General features: G+C 37.0%; 1 protein-coding gene across 2 annotated transcripts; it reads right to left on the bottom strand.

The window, feature by feature from the left end:
* Positions 1–8,408: 8,408 nt before the first annotated feature.
* Positions 8,409–13,706, bottom strand: nrsn1l (neurensin 1-like). 2 transcript variants are annotated; one of them, XM_065948483.1, is made up of 4 exons: positions 13,125–13,706; positions 11,481–11,563; positions 10,918–11,070; positions 8,409–10,500 (listed from the first exon to the last, which is right to left on the bottom strand). In XM_065948483.1, the coding sequence occupies exons 2-4, from the start codon at positions 11,538–11,540 to the stop codon at positions 10,087–10,089; spliced, it is 627 nt and encodes a 208-aa protein (XP_065804555.1). In that variant the 5' UTR covers positions 11,541–11,563; positions 13,125–13,706; the 3' UTR covers positions 8,409–10,086. The 2 variants fall into 2 exon arrangements, with proteins under 2 accessions (XP_065804555.1, XP_020510973.2); XM_020655317.3 differs by having other exon boundaries at positions 13,120–13,703.
* Positions 13,707–14,722: the final 1,016 nt, after the last annotated feature.

The following is a 14,722-nucleotide window of genomic DNA, read 5'->3' as shown; positions in this document are numbered from 1 at the left end:
TTAGCAATGTTAACATGCTCAACAAGTTGGTTTTGATGTTGCCAAGCAATTCTTTCAATTCACAACCATTGGAAAGGGTCTCAAAGTAAAAAGCTGTTGAAAATATATATGTTCATATATATGTACACCTTTTGTGACTGCCATTGATGGTTGATGGGTTGAACCAACAGGGTATCACTATAGAAATATAATTCATCCTTTAGGTTTTTCCTTTATGTTGCACAAAGTGCATTGAAACGTGCACTTGATCAGAAAGCCTTCACAACATAAGGCACATTGTGTTGTATTGAGTCCATTAGCCATTGAGGGCAGCAACACTTGAGATGGAGAGATGCAAAGAGGCCGAGATTGTTGCTGAAAGGTTCAAGGCGAGAACCAAGAAAATGAATCAGAACTATAGCTGATGCAATGATACAAAGCCCATCAGGTAGAACATCAACACCTGAGAGCAGTTATATGGGGGGGGGGTAATGTTTCTGTTATTACAGTAATGACAAATGTTATGAACTGGCCTGGATATAAACTCTTTGAATGGCCTCTTTTCATGTTTTCATGTATGTACTACTCATTTCGGATACAGTTTTCTACTGCTAACTGTAGAGAATGCTATGCTAAAGTGATTAAGATCTTTGAATAAGATCCATCTGCCTCCCAGACAGTCTTGGGACTTTTGGCCTCACATAGTAAAAAAACAAAATAAAACAGAAAGAGTTGTATGTATTCATGCCATTTTACATTTGACTTATTCTAGATTAAAATATTCTTGTCATGGCTATGTTTTATGAAGTCCTTCATTTTGATGTAAGACCCAAAACTACATTAACAGAATATTGTTAAAATGAATGAATGACTCATGTGTATTAAAGTCCATTCTCGACTTTATAAAACAGTTTTATATAAACAATTCTAAATTCAAAGTCCACTCATTATTTTTACAGAACTCGTTGCATGGTCCTCCTCAGCAGATGGAACTATGAGCTTTGTGAAGCCAGGTAGTGGACCTTGAGTTAAGAGGGTTTATAAAAGAAAAAGATTAAATCCTAAAGAGCCTGCTTATATGTTTTCACACTGTAATTAAAACAGAAAATACATGTAAAGCTGTGAAATTATGAGTGACCTGAAGTTAAAGCCTATATGCTCAGAATTACAGACAAACGCATACTGCTTCTGGTTGGCTGCAACTACCATTCATCACTGAACCAGATCTGCACCTAAGGTTGTCTTTCTTCGACCTAAAACAAAATGTAAACAAAAAAAAAAATCACACACTGATTCTATATGGCTATGTGGCTTTAAATGTTACTCTCACTTATTCTAAACCTTATCTACTGTATATCCATCCCAGGAAGGAAACGTCTGCTGTTGTTGTTGATGTTCTCTGGTTCACTGCTTTTGATCTGTATTTTCACCTGAGCTGTTAACGTTTGGTGCGTTAGTATTCATAGCAGCAGGATGGCATCAATGACTTAAAAAACTTTAGTATTTATGTTCAAGGAATTTAGTAATGTGACTCTCAAATGGGTGTTTTTAAGACACATTTAGAAAGGTCTACTGCAGAGAAATATAAATGATCAGGCTTTAAAGACACAGGAATTACCTGTAGTTAAAATCAGTATATTGTAGGGCACTGGTAACCTAGTAGTTGATGCACATGGACCCATGTGGCTACATAGTTTTCAAAGTGGGCAGTCTGGGTTCGAATCCGGCCTGTGGCAAGTCATTCCCCACTCTCTCTGTCCCGGATATTTGACTCTATCCACTGCCCTATCTCTCAAATAAAGGCCCAAATAGCCCTAAAATAAACCTTAAAAAATATTAGTGCATTGTTAGTTTCTGTGATTGATGCTATATACTGACAATAAGAAGAAAGTAGACTATCATTTATTTGTTTTATTTATAATGGACTAACTTTTTATTGATTGGAATTATTGATAGAATAAAATAAACTTTGTTGGTATACAAGCAGGCTTCCATCTTAAAATAGATGGTTCATTAACACTTCCTACTTACCATAAACAACCAACAGGGAACCGCTTGCACCGCCAGCCTATGTTCTCAAGTTCTGTTTACCTACTTACCACTTTACTGTTTTTTGGAGACAGGATGTCACACTGAATGTATACACTTCATCTATTGTATCACAATATATATTTGTATCTTTCTAGTATAAATTTAAGAAGGCAGGTTCTGTAAAGCTAATTAGATGTAGATCTAATATATTCCTGACAGAGTGCCTAATGGACAGGTCGACATTTTGCCTGCAGCAGACTTTAAGTAGGACTGAGGCCTGTGTGTGGTTAAATATGTTAGTGTGTGCGTTTCCTTCTTGCCTTCAGAATCAGTCCTTTTCACTGCAGCCATAATTATCACTGTCTGAGAGTAACCAACAGTGGCGGATCTCATTATGCCATGATATGGGTCGCGTCTGCATATACAGGCGCACATACATTGCTTATTTACATATGAATGGAGCCAGTTTTGCACACACCCAAAAGCAGGAACACACTTGTCTATCCACCCACACACACACATTAACCAACACAGCATTTACATATAAAAGCATTAATGTGCAACACACCCCTTACATAGGACGCACACACAGCAGCCTATTCATACATGCACTGCACACATATGGGCTCCTCATAAATTTAGACACTTCCGTCAGAAGGCCTTCTCCAGCCGACAGGGATATGAACCCAATATAGCATCCCAGAGATAAGCCAGTGACTCTGGAAGCAGAACTAATATTATTTGCACGGTGTCGAACGTTTATCTGGTGCCGCCTGCAAAGTGATGGTTTGGTGTCACTTTTGTTTAATAATGATGTGCCAATAGTAATATGCCTGCTGGCTGGAAACCTATTACAGTTCAAAAGATTATCCAAATACAATCTAATTTGGAATATTGCATTTTGACAGCCTGTGACTGGAGGAAGTGGGATGGTAATGCGATATTTTCTTTCCTTTTTTAAATTCCAATTAACAGTTTTAATGCTCAACAAACCAATGGTGACTGCAAATATGCAGAGGTGTCTGTCTGTGCCAGATCTCATGATGGGTTTCAGACAAAGGAGAGGGAAAAGTAACTTTTACACAGTGTAAACTTCTGATAAGGACAGTGTCATGTTAGGGCTCTCCTGTCAGATGACTTTAGATTGACATTGTGAAAAAGAGATCATCTTTACATTTATTGGAGGGGAAGAAAAAATGTGTCTGACTATGAACACAAAAAAGTCTTCATTATACATTTCTAACTCGTACCAGTGATGACTCTGTTGTCACTCAATTGAAGCAATCTTATTAACTAACTGCTTATATATAGCACTTCAATGTACATTCAGTCTATGTGTTTTTTTGTGAGCAAAAAACTGTTAGCCGACAGTTTTGTGACTTTGTTCATTAAAAAATGAAACGATATAATTGTTGCGTAATAAGGGAAACTTTTGCTAGTCATAGAGATCAGGGGCCTTATTCACAAAGCCTCCTAAGCACTAAGAGTAGCTCCTAGTGACACACGTCTAAGAACATTTTCATGACATTTTCTAAGAATTTTCCCCTAAAAGTTGAGACTAGATCCTTGTCAAGATGATAGTTATTCACAAAGTGTCTTAGCCTCTTTCCCTTTTATGAAACATGGGTCTTAACTGAAGTATTCTTTTGTTTGAATCCAATTTGACAGTGCTCATATGCTTTTTTATTATAAGAATATTAGTTTATTACTTGGCCAATTAGTGAATTTATGAGGTAATGAGGCAAAAAATATGTTGGACTCTGCATCTGGATTAGGAAAATGACCTATACATCTATTAATTGTTTAAATGTGCATTGTTTACATTTGTATTCTAAATGTTGTGTCTAAATATTGCTAATATAAATGTCCCTTTCCTTTTATTCCTTTTTACAGTTTCAATAGGCCTGCCTCGTAATGTTTCTTACCACATTGGTGATTAGTGTAATAGTGTAGTATGTATTGTTATAATTATCTCTAAATCAGTGATTCCCAAAGCGGTGTACGGGACCCTTGGCAAGGCTTAGCAAACACAATGCACAGTGTTTTTCAAAGCAAGCAAAGCATGGTGAATTTTGTGAGAGGACTTCAAGGTAAATTAATCTACACCAGATGTGACTGACTGTGTTTTGTGTATATCGATATATGTTGATGTCTATGGTGAGGGGGCTTGGAAATAATTGAATTTACCAAAAGGGGACCCAGCAGAAAAAGTTTGGAAACCACTGCTTTAAATGGAGTAAAAAAAAAAGTGTTATTGAATTATTTTGATTTTATAATAAAGATAAGCATAGATATGTGTTTATTCCCAATGAACATCATCAATAATCAGTGTTTTCCCAGCTTATATTTTACATGAACAGTCTGATTGTAAGATATATCAGCAGCAAATATCTTCAACTTGTATCTTCTTAACATATTTTCTCTTATTCCTTAGAGGCTGTGCTGTTGCAATAAAATATTTGGGTGATGAAACAGAGTGGTAGTTTGCACATGAGATCTTGTTTCGTATTCAGAGCCTCTTACATCAACTGAGCATTAGTCCATAGTCTCCAAGATGTCGAGAACTTCACTTTGAAAAATGCAGGTTAACACCATGTCTAAAATGATGCATATTGTACTTGAACACTTTAGTGCAAAACGAGAGGGTCTCTTCAAGTAAAATTATACCAGATGTAAAAATCGATTCGCTGACATGACTGAGGTGCAGAAGTGTAGAAAAATATATTCTCATGGTCTAATTTGTGAGACGTAAGCATTGTCAGCCTCAACCAATTCTAAAATTTTTAATAGTTTATTGTAAATGTGATTTCTTCCAGTTGCTTCTACTTGTAATTGAGCGACATGCATGTTTAGTTTTCTTAAAATTAAAAGGCCAAATCCCGTTTAAATGCATTCAATGACAAATGGAAAGTTCTATGACCCCATCTCTAATGGCATTTCTTATGAGCATGTGGCTTATATTTTCTGTCCAGCTTTTATTATTTTGACAATGGTCATACCTTTCTGGACCAACTTCACTGACATCATTCTGCTCATGTTTTTTTTGGATTGATCATTTCATGTGCTGAATATTTTAAGACGATTATAAGAGCAAAATGTTGATATCTTCTCGGTTCAAATGAAACCCAGCTTTTCAATAGTTAGATGGAAGAAAATAAAATCCATTAAAGGCAGATACATTTCAACAGATGTAATTTTGACTACTTAATAAGAAACTAGCAGAGGAGGAGGCAGGAGGTGGTTGATAATGGAAATGGTACCAGCAATGAGTAGCAGGATTAAGAGCAGGAAGCGTAGTGAAATATGAGCAACAGGATGAACAATTATAAGATGATAAACATCACCTCAGGTACTTGCAAGAATGTGATTGGAGGTTATATAAATCTGTCCTGATTAACCCTGCTCAGCAACAGGGAATTCCCCAAACATAGCATTATGTGTGAGTTCTGCAGTCATGTGACATAAATGAAAACCATGTGGAGGTTTGAGCAGAGGGTCAGGAGTTCTAAAGGCTTAAGATAATATACCACAGATATTACCACTTTGTAGCTACTGTTGTTAATGGCACTCAATTTGTTAGGTGCATGCAGTGATGGCATGGGATTGAATACATGTAAAAAAAAAAAAGTTGAAATCCCTGAGCAGTGAAACAATTTTTTCTTATGTTGCAGAATGATGATTTAAGCCACAACGTGTCATCAATGTAGTGAAGCAAACCAAAATATGACATTGTCAGCTGGGCAGAAAGACCAATAGGTTGGTTTAGGTTAAACACCTCAACACTGTTTGTTATGCAAAACATTCATGTTCCCACAGAATCAATTCTATTATATATTTTTTGCATTTTAATGCACTTTTAAATATTTTCTATCTTTACTATTTTTAATTAAGATTGTGTACATGAATCATATTTTTTTTAAATGAGGGTTAACCTAACATGCTTACATAATCATGTTATCTTAAATATATCTCACATCAGTCAACAGCCTTCAGCCAGGTTCCTTTGGTTCAGTGGTAAAGTTTCTCATCTCGCTCTCGATCCCCAGCTCTTGCTTTCACATGTCAAAATTTCCTTGGGCAAGACAGATTTCACAGATGTTCTGAAAATGACAAGTATTGGTACAAATCATTCTTAACCCTTCACATCTTCTGGGAAAAATAAGAAGCAGCTACTTATCTGATTAAACAACAGATTAGATGTTACAGTACACAGTACTTATGGAGCAGACTTCCAGGCACCCAGAGATATGTCTCCAACACAAAAATACACATTAATTTTCATCGATGTGTATGCCAATCAGTCAAGCCTAACGAAGCCCAATCCTTGGCTGTGTGGATCTCTCCCACAGCAGTGTGACTCACCCCGAGCTTTGCAGTCAGTGATGTGGATCAACCTCTATCTTCACAGGAAAAACTGCTACGGCTTTCACTTTTCTATCTCATTATGCACTAACAAAAAACTTCCTAATAAACCAAGCATGCTCAAATCAGCCATGCGAACATGCACACAAAGTGAGCAAAAAGTTGTGATGGTACTGATGCTAGCATTCACAGCGATCTTTCTTTTTTTTAAATTTTCACTGTTATAAAAATTAGAGATTTAAAGCATAATTGGAAAATAAACCAATTGATTTTTTATAATCTGTATAATGATTATTTAAGGGCATCATACCATACCATACCATACCATACCTTACCTTACCTTACCTTACCTTACCTTACCTTACCTTACATATGGTAAATGGACCTGAGCTTGTATAGCGTTCCTTTAGTCTTCTGACTACTCAAAGGGCTTTTAAACTGTAGGTTACACTTACCCCCTACCTCCCTTTCACGTAATGTACATGAAGTTCCCTCCTGTTAGTGTGTGATTTCAGAGAATGAGTCAATGGGATGAGTCACCATCGCAGTTGTGACTCATCTCCAGAGTAACACAACGTACTCATACATACTTAAACACACACTCGCACACACAAACACACAATCCTCTGCATGTTCCTACAGCTTCACCTCACATGCCACATCCCACATAAAAAATGTACGAGTTCTTGCTATACTGCGCATGTAGTGCTCCCTTTGGCAAAGTGTTTTATGTATGTGCTCCCTAGCTCTGTACACTAATGTACTTTTAATAGTTTTGCTTTTAGGAAAGTTTTTGCTCTGAAATGTTGCATTTAAGGACTTGAGACAGATTGAACTACAGCTCTGGATAGTTTTATTTATATTTCTTTTTTATGAGTTAAGTTAAGAAAGTATTTTTGGTAGTTCTTTTTGTTTGCCATTTTATTTTGTCTTTTCCGTTCTTTTGTTTCTGAATTTGCTGTATGCACGTTTTTTTATTCCCGAGTCTTGTCTTTATTGTTTCCTGAGATTGATACATGCAGAGACAAGTCAGTATTGAACGTTGGCTCACATTGCATTAGTGATAATAGGGATATTTCTATTGGTTAAAACACTATTGGAATCAACATTGATAGACATATGAAAAGACAAATCAATGATGAAAGCATTGTGCATTTTTTTTGGTTGGCTAAAACCAGGACAGAAACTGTTCAAAACCGGGACATATTACAGGACGGCCCTGGTCAAATCATTACGTACGGTCACCAGCTAAAGCCGGACAGTCCCCAAAGGCTTGAGCCAACCGTCGAAGCCAATTCTTCATGGTGGCTGAACCTGGTAATGCAGCGTCACATGGTGAATGGTAAATGGACTTAAGCTGAAGTATTCTGACTACTCAAAGCATCATTATACTGCAGGTCCCATCACCCACACACTGATGGCATTTACTTAGATATCAAGAGTTTCTCTCTAAATTACAGATACTAGTCAAATCCAAAGAATATGTAATTTATTGTTTTCATTTTACATAACATTTACCCAACCACAAAAGACACCTTGAAAGTTTTAAAATGTATATCGACTACTCTTGTGATTTTTGAGGCGGAAACAATCCTTCATTTGTTTTTATCCAGAACATACTCAAATATTTTTGGTTGTTGTTCAACATTATTTAAGGAGAATAACAAGACAAAATGGTCAATTTCCAGAAAAAAATACATTTTCATTTATTTCGAAGACATTGTGAAGGACAAAATATACGTTTTATACAGCTGACTCTGAGTATGGGGAAATTTGACATGCTATAGACAGACTCCAAACTGAACTTTGAACATTTTTTACTAGAATTGAACCACAATGCTATGAGAAAAAATTTAAAATAAAAATAGGAGAAAGATATTACAACGAACCATATTTTTAAGAAATTTCACCAGGCTTCAATGAATTTGATACTTAATAGTTATACTGTGTACCTTATATACCTGGCATCAATCTTTTGTATGTATTTTCTGTTCTGTTAATATCTCTATGACAAAAAAAAACACATCACCACAAAAAACATTTTATACATACATTTAATATTATCTTGCTAACTGATATTCCTACAATATCCATAGTTTTACATTATGTGAATGCTTATTATTATTATTTTTTTCTTATTTCATTTAAAAAAAAAAAAAACAATTACATTGTATAACTTTAGCATTTAAGTTGCTGTCCTTTTTTCTGCCACACCAACTCCTCCGATTTTTTTTATGGCATGTATTGACTTTTTAGTTATTCAGTTTCTACATCATTTTTCCTCTTCCAGTTAATTTGAATGAATTGGATGACCTGATCAAGCAATTGGCCTGTGCAAATTATTCTCACCACAATGCTTCATCAGTCACTTGCAACTACTGTACCTGCAAACAAAAACATGATTGGTGTGAAAATCAAGGGAGTGGAAATGCTGGGCCAATCAGAAAATAGTCTTTGTTCGGAGTTGAAAATAGAGCACTTGAAACCAAACTGTTGCCTGGATACACAGATTGTAGGCAATTATGGAGCCAGATTATAGTGGGGAAAAAATAGGTGATGTTGTGAATGGAGCACGAGCATGTATGTAGGCGTGTGGGTGTGGTACGAGTGCATTTGTATGTGTCTGAACATGTGATCACCACAGCATGCTTTGCTTTAGTGGATGTAAAAATGTAGAAATGTTAATTATTCTTCCAATTGTAGAACCCCTTTAATGTCCTGTGATCTGTGTATGGTGAGTGAAAAGCAAAATGGATTTTCTGTGGGATTAATGCTAAATCACTATCTTGTTTATTTTGAAAGAAAGAACAGCAACTATTTAAAATATTGATACAAATAAACCAAACAATGCCATCATATTGCTGCCCTTTTGTGTGATAAACATATCATACAGTCTTAGGGGAGCAACAAAGGCGCCTAGAAACAAAAGAGCAGGTCCAGTGTCTTACAGCAATGCCCCATCCAATATGTTCCTTTCTGTAACAGTTCCCATTTACGCAGACATTCAGCCTTGTCACACCTGCTGTCGGCCTATTGGTGGAACAACACCACACATACTCTGTGTTTGTTCCTTGTATACAGAAAGGTAAGGCAGACCAAATACCTGACATTCCTGCCTTGAACAGGTTGCGTCGAACCAACATTATTTTTTTTCCTGAGAAAAAGGAGCTGGATGCTGAAGATACCAACAGCTTGTTAAATGCTATCCATGGTGAGCTAAGTGCTAACTGATACAAACTCGCCCTCCACTTGTTAGTCTCTCTATGTTCTCTCGATTGTACTGTCTACTGTTATTATTATAATTATTGAAGAGGGGACAATAAATTCACACGGTTTGACTACCTGCAAATCACTTTAAACCATTGATTTTATTTGTGGAGCAGTTGTTACTTCAACAGAGGAGATAAATAATAAGAGTAGACAGTGCAACATAGTGAACTAGGATTACGTCTTCTCTGGACTCTCCAGCTCCAGCTCTTCATTTTTCACACTGTCAAAAAATATGTAAATTCAGGCATCGAAGTTATTAACTTTTCTATTTTTGAAAATATTCAACCGCTTCGAGACAGTCCTGAGCCTTTTGTCTAAATATAATACTATCACAAAACAACACCCATTTAAAGAATAATTGATCAGAAAACCACTTATATAAGGTCCAAAGACTTTAAAAAAAAAGAAAAGCCTGCATACGAAATGGCTGGGTAGCAATCACTCTTAAGAAGTGAACTGCACATTTTCCTCTTTCAACAGTGTTACTGGTATTTTCCCCTCTTTTGTACTTGGCGGCTTAGTAACTACCTCCCTTGGGACCCTGAATCCCCACCAGTTTGACCGAGACTTTCTTGTTTGTTCCCCAGCCCCTGGTCTGTAGAACAGCCTCTCTTTCAGATTGGACCTTGGGAAAGTCCAAACAACAACCCCTATTGCTGCCAGGGCTGAGCCTAAACAGGTGAGCCAGATCCCAGCCGCAGTGCTGAGGTGCAGCCCCCTGTTGAAGCTGATGGCTTGTGTGTCTACAAAGAACATTTCTCCCTCTCCAAATGACTCAATTCTATGAGGAGTGGTGTAACAAACTGATAGGCTGGCAACTCCTGCAGTCAGTATCAGGAGACCCAAGGCCAAGGACACCTAGAAGGAGAAGGAGACAGACATAATAATGCATTTGTGCAGCTCTTCTGGTGGCCGTATTTGCTTAGCACATTTCATTTCCTTGAAGAAAAGGTCATTTTGTTGTTTGTGATGCAAAAAATACAAATTTGCAAATGGTCAGAGGGCTTAAATATAATACAGTATCTCACCTTTACAAAAACCATGACGCTACTGCCTGCAGTTCATCATTTAGAGAAAACAGTTTAAAATGACTGGATGTCCCTAAATTACATAAATACACAATAGTGAATTTGAAAAAACAGTTATCAGGTATACATTAGCCTTACACTACGTTATTACATTATACAACTGATGTCTAATAAGAAGGGAAAAAGACTCAAAATTTATTGAATTGCATATAATGAAAGTAGATACTGGAGGGCATGATTTACGTACCTTCCAGATGGCTGAGTTCCACCATAGGGTTGACCTCTGGCTCTGAACAAACCCTTGAGAATCTGGGTCTCTCTCTCGCATAGAGGAAGAGCACTCCTCATAGAAGTGGTGCAAATAGGACCGAACCCCAAACTGAAGACAGCTTGAGCCTGCCTGTAAAGTTGTTGTTCACAAGATTACCAAATTAACAGAGAGAACAAATCCCCAGTGATGTATCAGTCTGCATTGCTATTTATCCATCCAACAATAACTTATTTTATAGTAGATGCTACAACAGTTGCTGTGACCTCATATATCATTACTATGTGTTGTAATAATATTTTCCAATGAATATTCAATGTACTATCAAAAAAGCACAGGAAATGTGATTTAGGGCAGGTCTGGGATATGTTGGCTTTTGTATTTATCTCACCCTTTTTCCACTTCTTTTTCATTGTTCTTACTTTAAATGTAAGCAGTTAGTTCCCTGTTTGTTACAACATATTTCCACTAATGGCACATTACATGTTTTTTTTTTTAATTAATAAAAATGTAGATAATCCCTAGGGGCAACCATAGCTCACCTCATTACCATAGGTTTCCCCTCCTGAGACCGAGACACAAGCCTCAGAGCACAGAGCCATCACACCTTACACACCTTGTACACCTAGAGATGCAGACAAAAACTGGTGGTAAAACATATTCAGATTACCAAACACATCTACTGTACTGTATGTGTATACATGGTAGCTGCTAGGTTGTTGCAACACAAACACTGTTTATCTGCTGAATATGGATTTCCCTCAATAAAAGCCTCCCTCCCTTCAGAGGCTACTCATCAATCTTGTACCGTGCCATCAGGTTGCCCCAGTTATTGTTGCTGTCTGTGAACAGTTGACGACTACCTTGGCCCTGAGGTGGCTCTAACGCCACCCACAGATGAGTCACACATGAGTGCATGCGCAAACCCATATGCGCACACATGTCACTGTTGTTATTCTCCTGAGGTTGTTTGATTGATTTCCTTCATTCTCTGCCTTCAAACTGTTTTTCTTGGTGGCCACACAGGCCTGATCTCAGTCTGCACACTAGAACTACTTAAATCTGACAGAAGTGTGAAGCACAACCCTGTAAACAAATCATCAGAGCTGAAAACCTGACACAGGAAATATTGTGTTTTTACCCTTTTCCAATGTCAAACTATTAAGCTAGGTACAGTGAGTTGTTACAAACTCTTTTATGAGTCCGTCTGATTTGTGTTTAAAAGATTCATAATGTGAGGATATAAACAAAACTTTCGGAAACAAACATGTCAAGCCAATATGGTACACCCTATGTTATCTCATATTTCAGTTTCTAAAAACAGTTTCAGAACTGAGACAGCATTTAAGCCTCAAGCAACTTATTACATTTTTATCTTAAAAAAAAAAAAATCTTATAGGCTTAACACAAATGTATAAATACAACAGTCATCCCCAACGTTTTTGATCATTATTCATAAGTCCTGTAACAACACTTAGTTTTCATCTAAAACTAATGGTTGAACTTTTATAGTCTATTGAATTAATCTTTAATACTATGCTATGATGTATTGCCTGTTTTGTAGTTGTTGTTGTTGTTAATTATGTTGTTGTGAAGGATGAATTTGACTTATTATTTCACCAAAATGGTTTAAATCGGATGTCTCTAAAAAAAACTTGGTTACTCGCAGGACATTGGGTACGTTGTAAACAAAACTAATCTGTCTAAATCACTTTTGTGGCTTCTTTTTTTTTCTATTATATCTCATGTGGATTTCTGAGCTTTTCTTGGACTGTTCTCAAACGCATGAAAACTTGCTCCAAGCTTTGTCTGATTATTCCTTCTTATAAAGGATATCTAACCAGAACGCTGTCCATGGTACTAGTGAATTTGCCCAAACTTCTCTCCTGACGCTAACATCTATATCGAGTCATGTTATCTTAACTGGCCACATAAATTGTAAGTTGCTTTCCCTTTTGAATTCTGTAATAGCTTATACATTAAAAGCGGTCATATTTGATACGACTTTGGATTTTTATTTCAACTCAGCGCAGAAATGGACCGAGCAGCACTCTGGACAACAGCAAAGACATCGCGGCCATGAAGCTCGGCCCGTTTTACACTTTTTTTCATCGCACTTTACCGCGACTATAGACATCTGCTGTCCTCCCTTTGTAACCAGATTCACAAGTCTGTTCTTACCTTACCCCCCTGGTCGGAGTGCCCCTCCTTCTTACTGGAGATCCATGTGCTGTCGGACCGGTTGATTTCGCTACTGCTGATACACTGAACCGAGTAAGTGAGCATGCGTGAAGGTGGAAGTAAATAGCCGATGTCTAAATAATAACTACATCATAAAACAGGAAAACACTGAAAACGAATCTCAGGGTAATCAACAGAAAAAAATACACACAGTAAAACACAAGGAGAAATAACAAAATAAAACACTAAAGAGTCAACTAGGAAACATTGAACACATAATGGAAATGAGTCAAAATAAACAACTCTAAAAAATAAACATTAAAAATATAGCCTACAAATTACAAAACTAAACAAGATCGAATCATGACACTTTTGTGAACAACAATGAGATAATTGTTGTGATGAAACATTTTTATCAAGTCTTATTAGTCTTTTAAATCTTATAGAAAAAGGTTGTGATAACAAATGATGGAAACAAAATATGGAATATTCAAATGAATCCAGTCTACATGAAAAGAACATTTTGTTACCAGGCAGAATAACAGCACAATGTGTGTGTGTGCGTGAGGTTAGTGGTTTATCATCCTTGTCTATTTATTATCTGAGCACAGTATGGTATAGGCATAAAAGCCTGGATTGAGGTGCCAAGGGGCCCTTGAGGAAAACTGTTCTTGTTTGTTATTCATCACACACAGACACAGACACAGACACACACACACACACACACACACACACACACACACAGACACAGACACACACACACACACACACACACACACACACACACACACACACACACAGACACAGACACAGACACAGACACACACAGACACACACACACACACACACACACACACACACACACACACACTAAAGGTTTTGTATGAGCAAACTGTGAGTGAGAGAATAAGAGAGAGAGAAAATTTCCATGGTTACCAGTGCAGCAGGTCAGACACAGGAAATGTTGGCTGCTGTTGATTGGCTGACAGATAATTACTCTTCCCCTTAAGATGGTGAGCAAACAGCATCTTTTTATCTGTTCTTTTTAAAAGCTGTTGTAAAGCAGTATCATTCATTTGAGCAGCATGCTCAGCTGCCCTTATTACTTCCTTCTTTGAACAGCATGGGAGGGTTATCCTTTGGTGTGATAAATTGTGCATTGTGCTTGTCTGGTATCTTAAAAAATAACCTGTGCATCAACCCACACATGCCTATAAAGCCACTGTCAATATGAAGAAACATCCAAGCCATCATGTTAATTGGCAGTGAAAAGCTTTTCATTTATTGGCCAAAAAAATCAAAAGAGTGAATCTTTTCCCAAAGCCACAATATTTAGGTTTGATGATTAAGCTGACAGTTTCCGTCTTTTATTTATCCACCTGTCTAATCCCTGTCAGTGTGGCAGGAATGGTTGGTGCTACTCCAGCAAGAACTGCCAGACACTTTTTGACAAGTTGCAGTTCAGTGGAGTGCCAGTACTGATAGAGACACACACTTCATCCTTGTGTCTCTCTTAGTAATACTTTTTTGGAAACACTGCTTCTACATTTCATTCATTCAGTTGTTACACTTAAAATGATTAATTTGCTTTTAGGAATACAGT

This window comes from Labrus bergylta, chromosome 19 (genome assembly GCF_963930695.1).
Source record: "Labrus bergylta chromosome 19, fLabBer1.1, whole genome shotgun sequence".
Classification (NCBI taxonomy): domain Eukaryota; kingdom Metazoa; phylum Chordata; class Actinopteri; order Labriformes; family Labridae; genus Labrus; species Labrus bergylta.
The sequence above is the reverse complement of the archived record's forward strand: the minus strand, read 5'-3'. Positions and strand labels throughout refer to the sequence as shown.

Bases quoted from the DNA above. Each gene is read 5' to 3' on its own strand.
- nrsn1l (XM_065948483.1), bottom strand. From the start codon at position 11,540: ATGGCTCTGTGCTCTGAGGCTTGTGTCTCGGTCTCAGGAGGGGAAACC. The intron at 11,071-11,480 runs GTGAGCTATGGT...ACAACTTTACAG, and splicing joins GGGAAACCTATGGTAATGAG to GCAGGCTCAAGCTGTCTTCA. The intron at 10,501-10,917 runs GTACGTAAATCA...TTCTCCTTCTAG, and splicing joins GGAACTCAGCCATCTGGAAG to GTGTCCTTGGCCTTGGGTCT.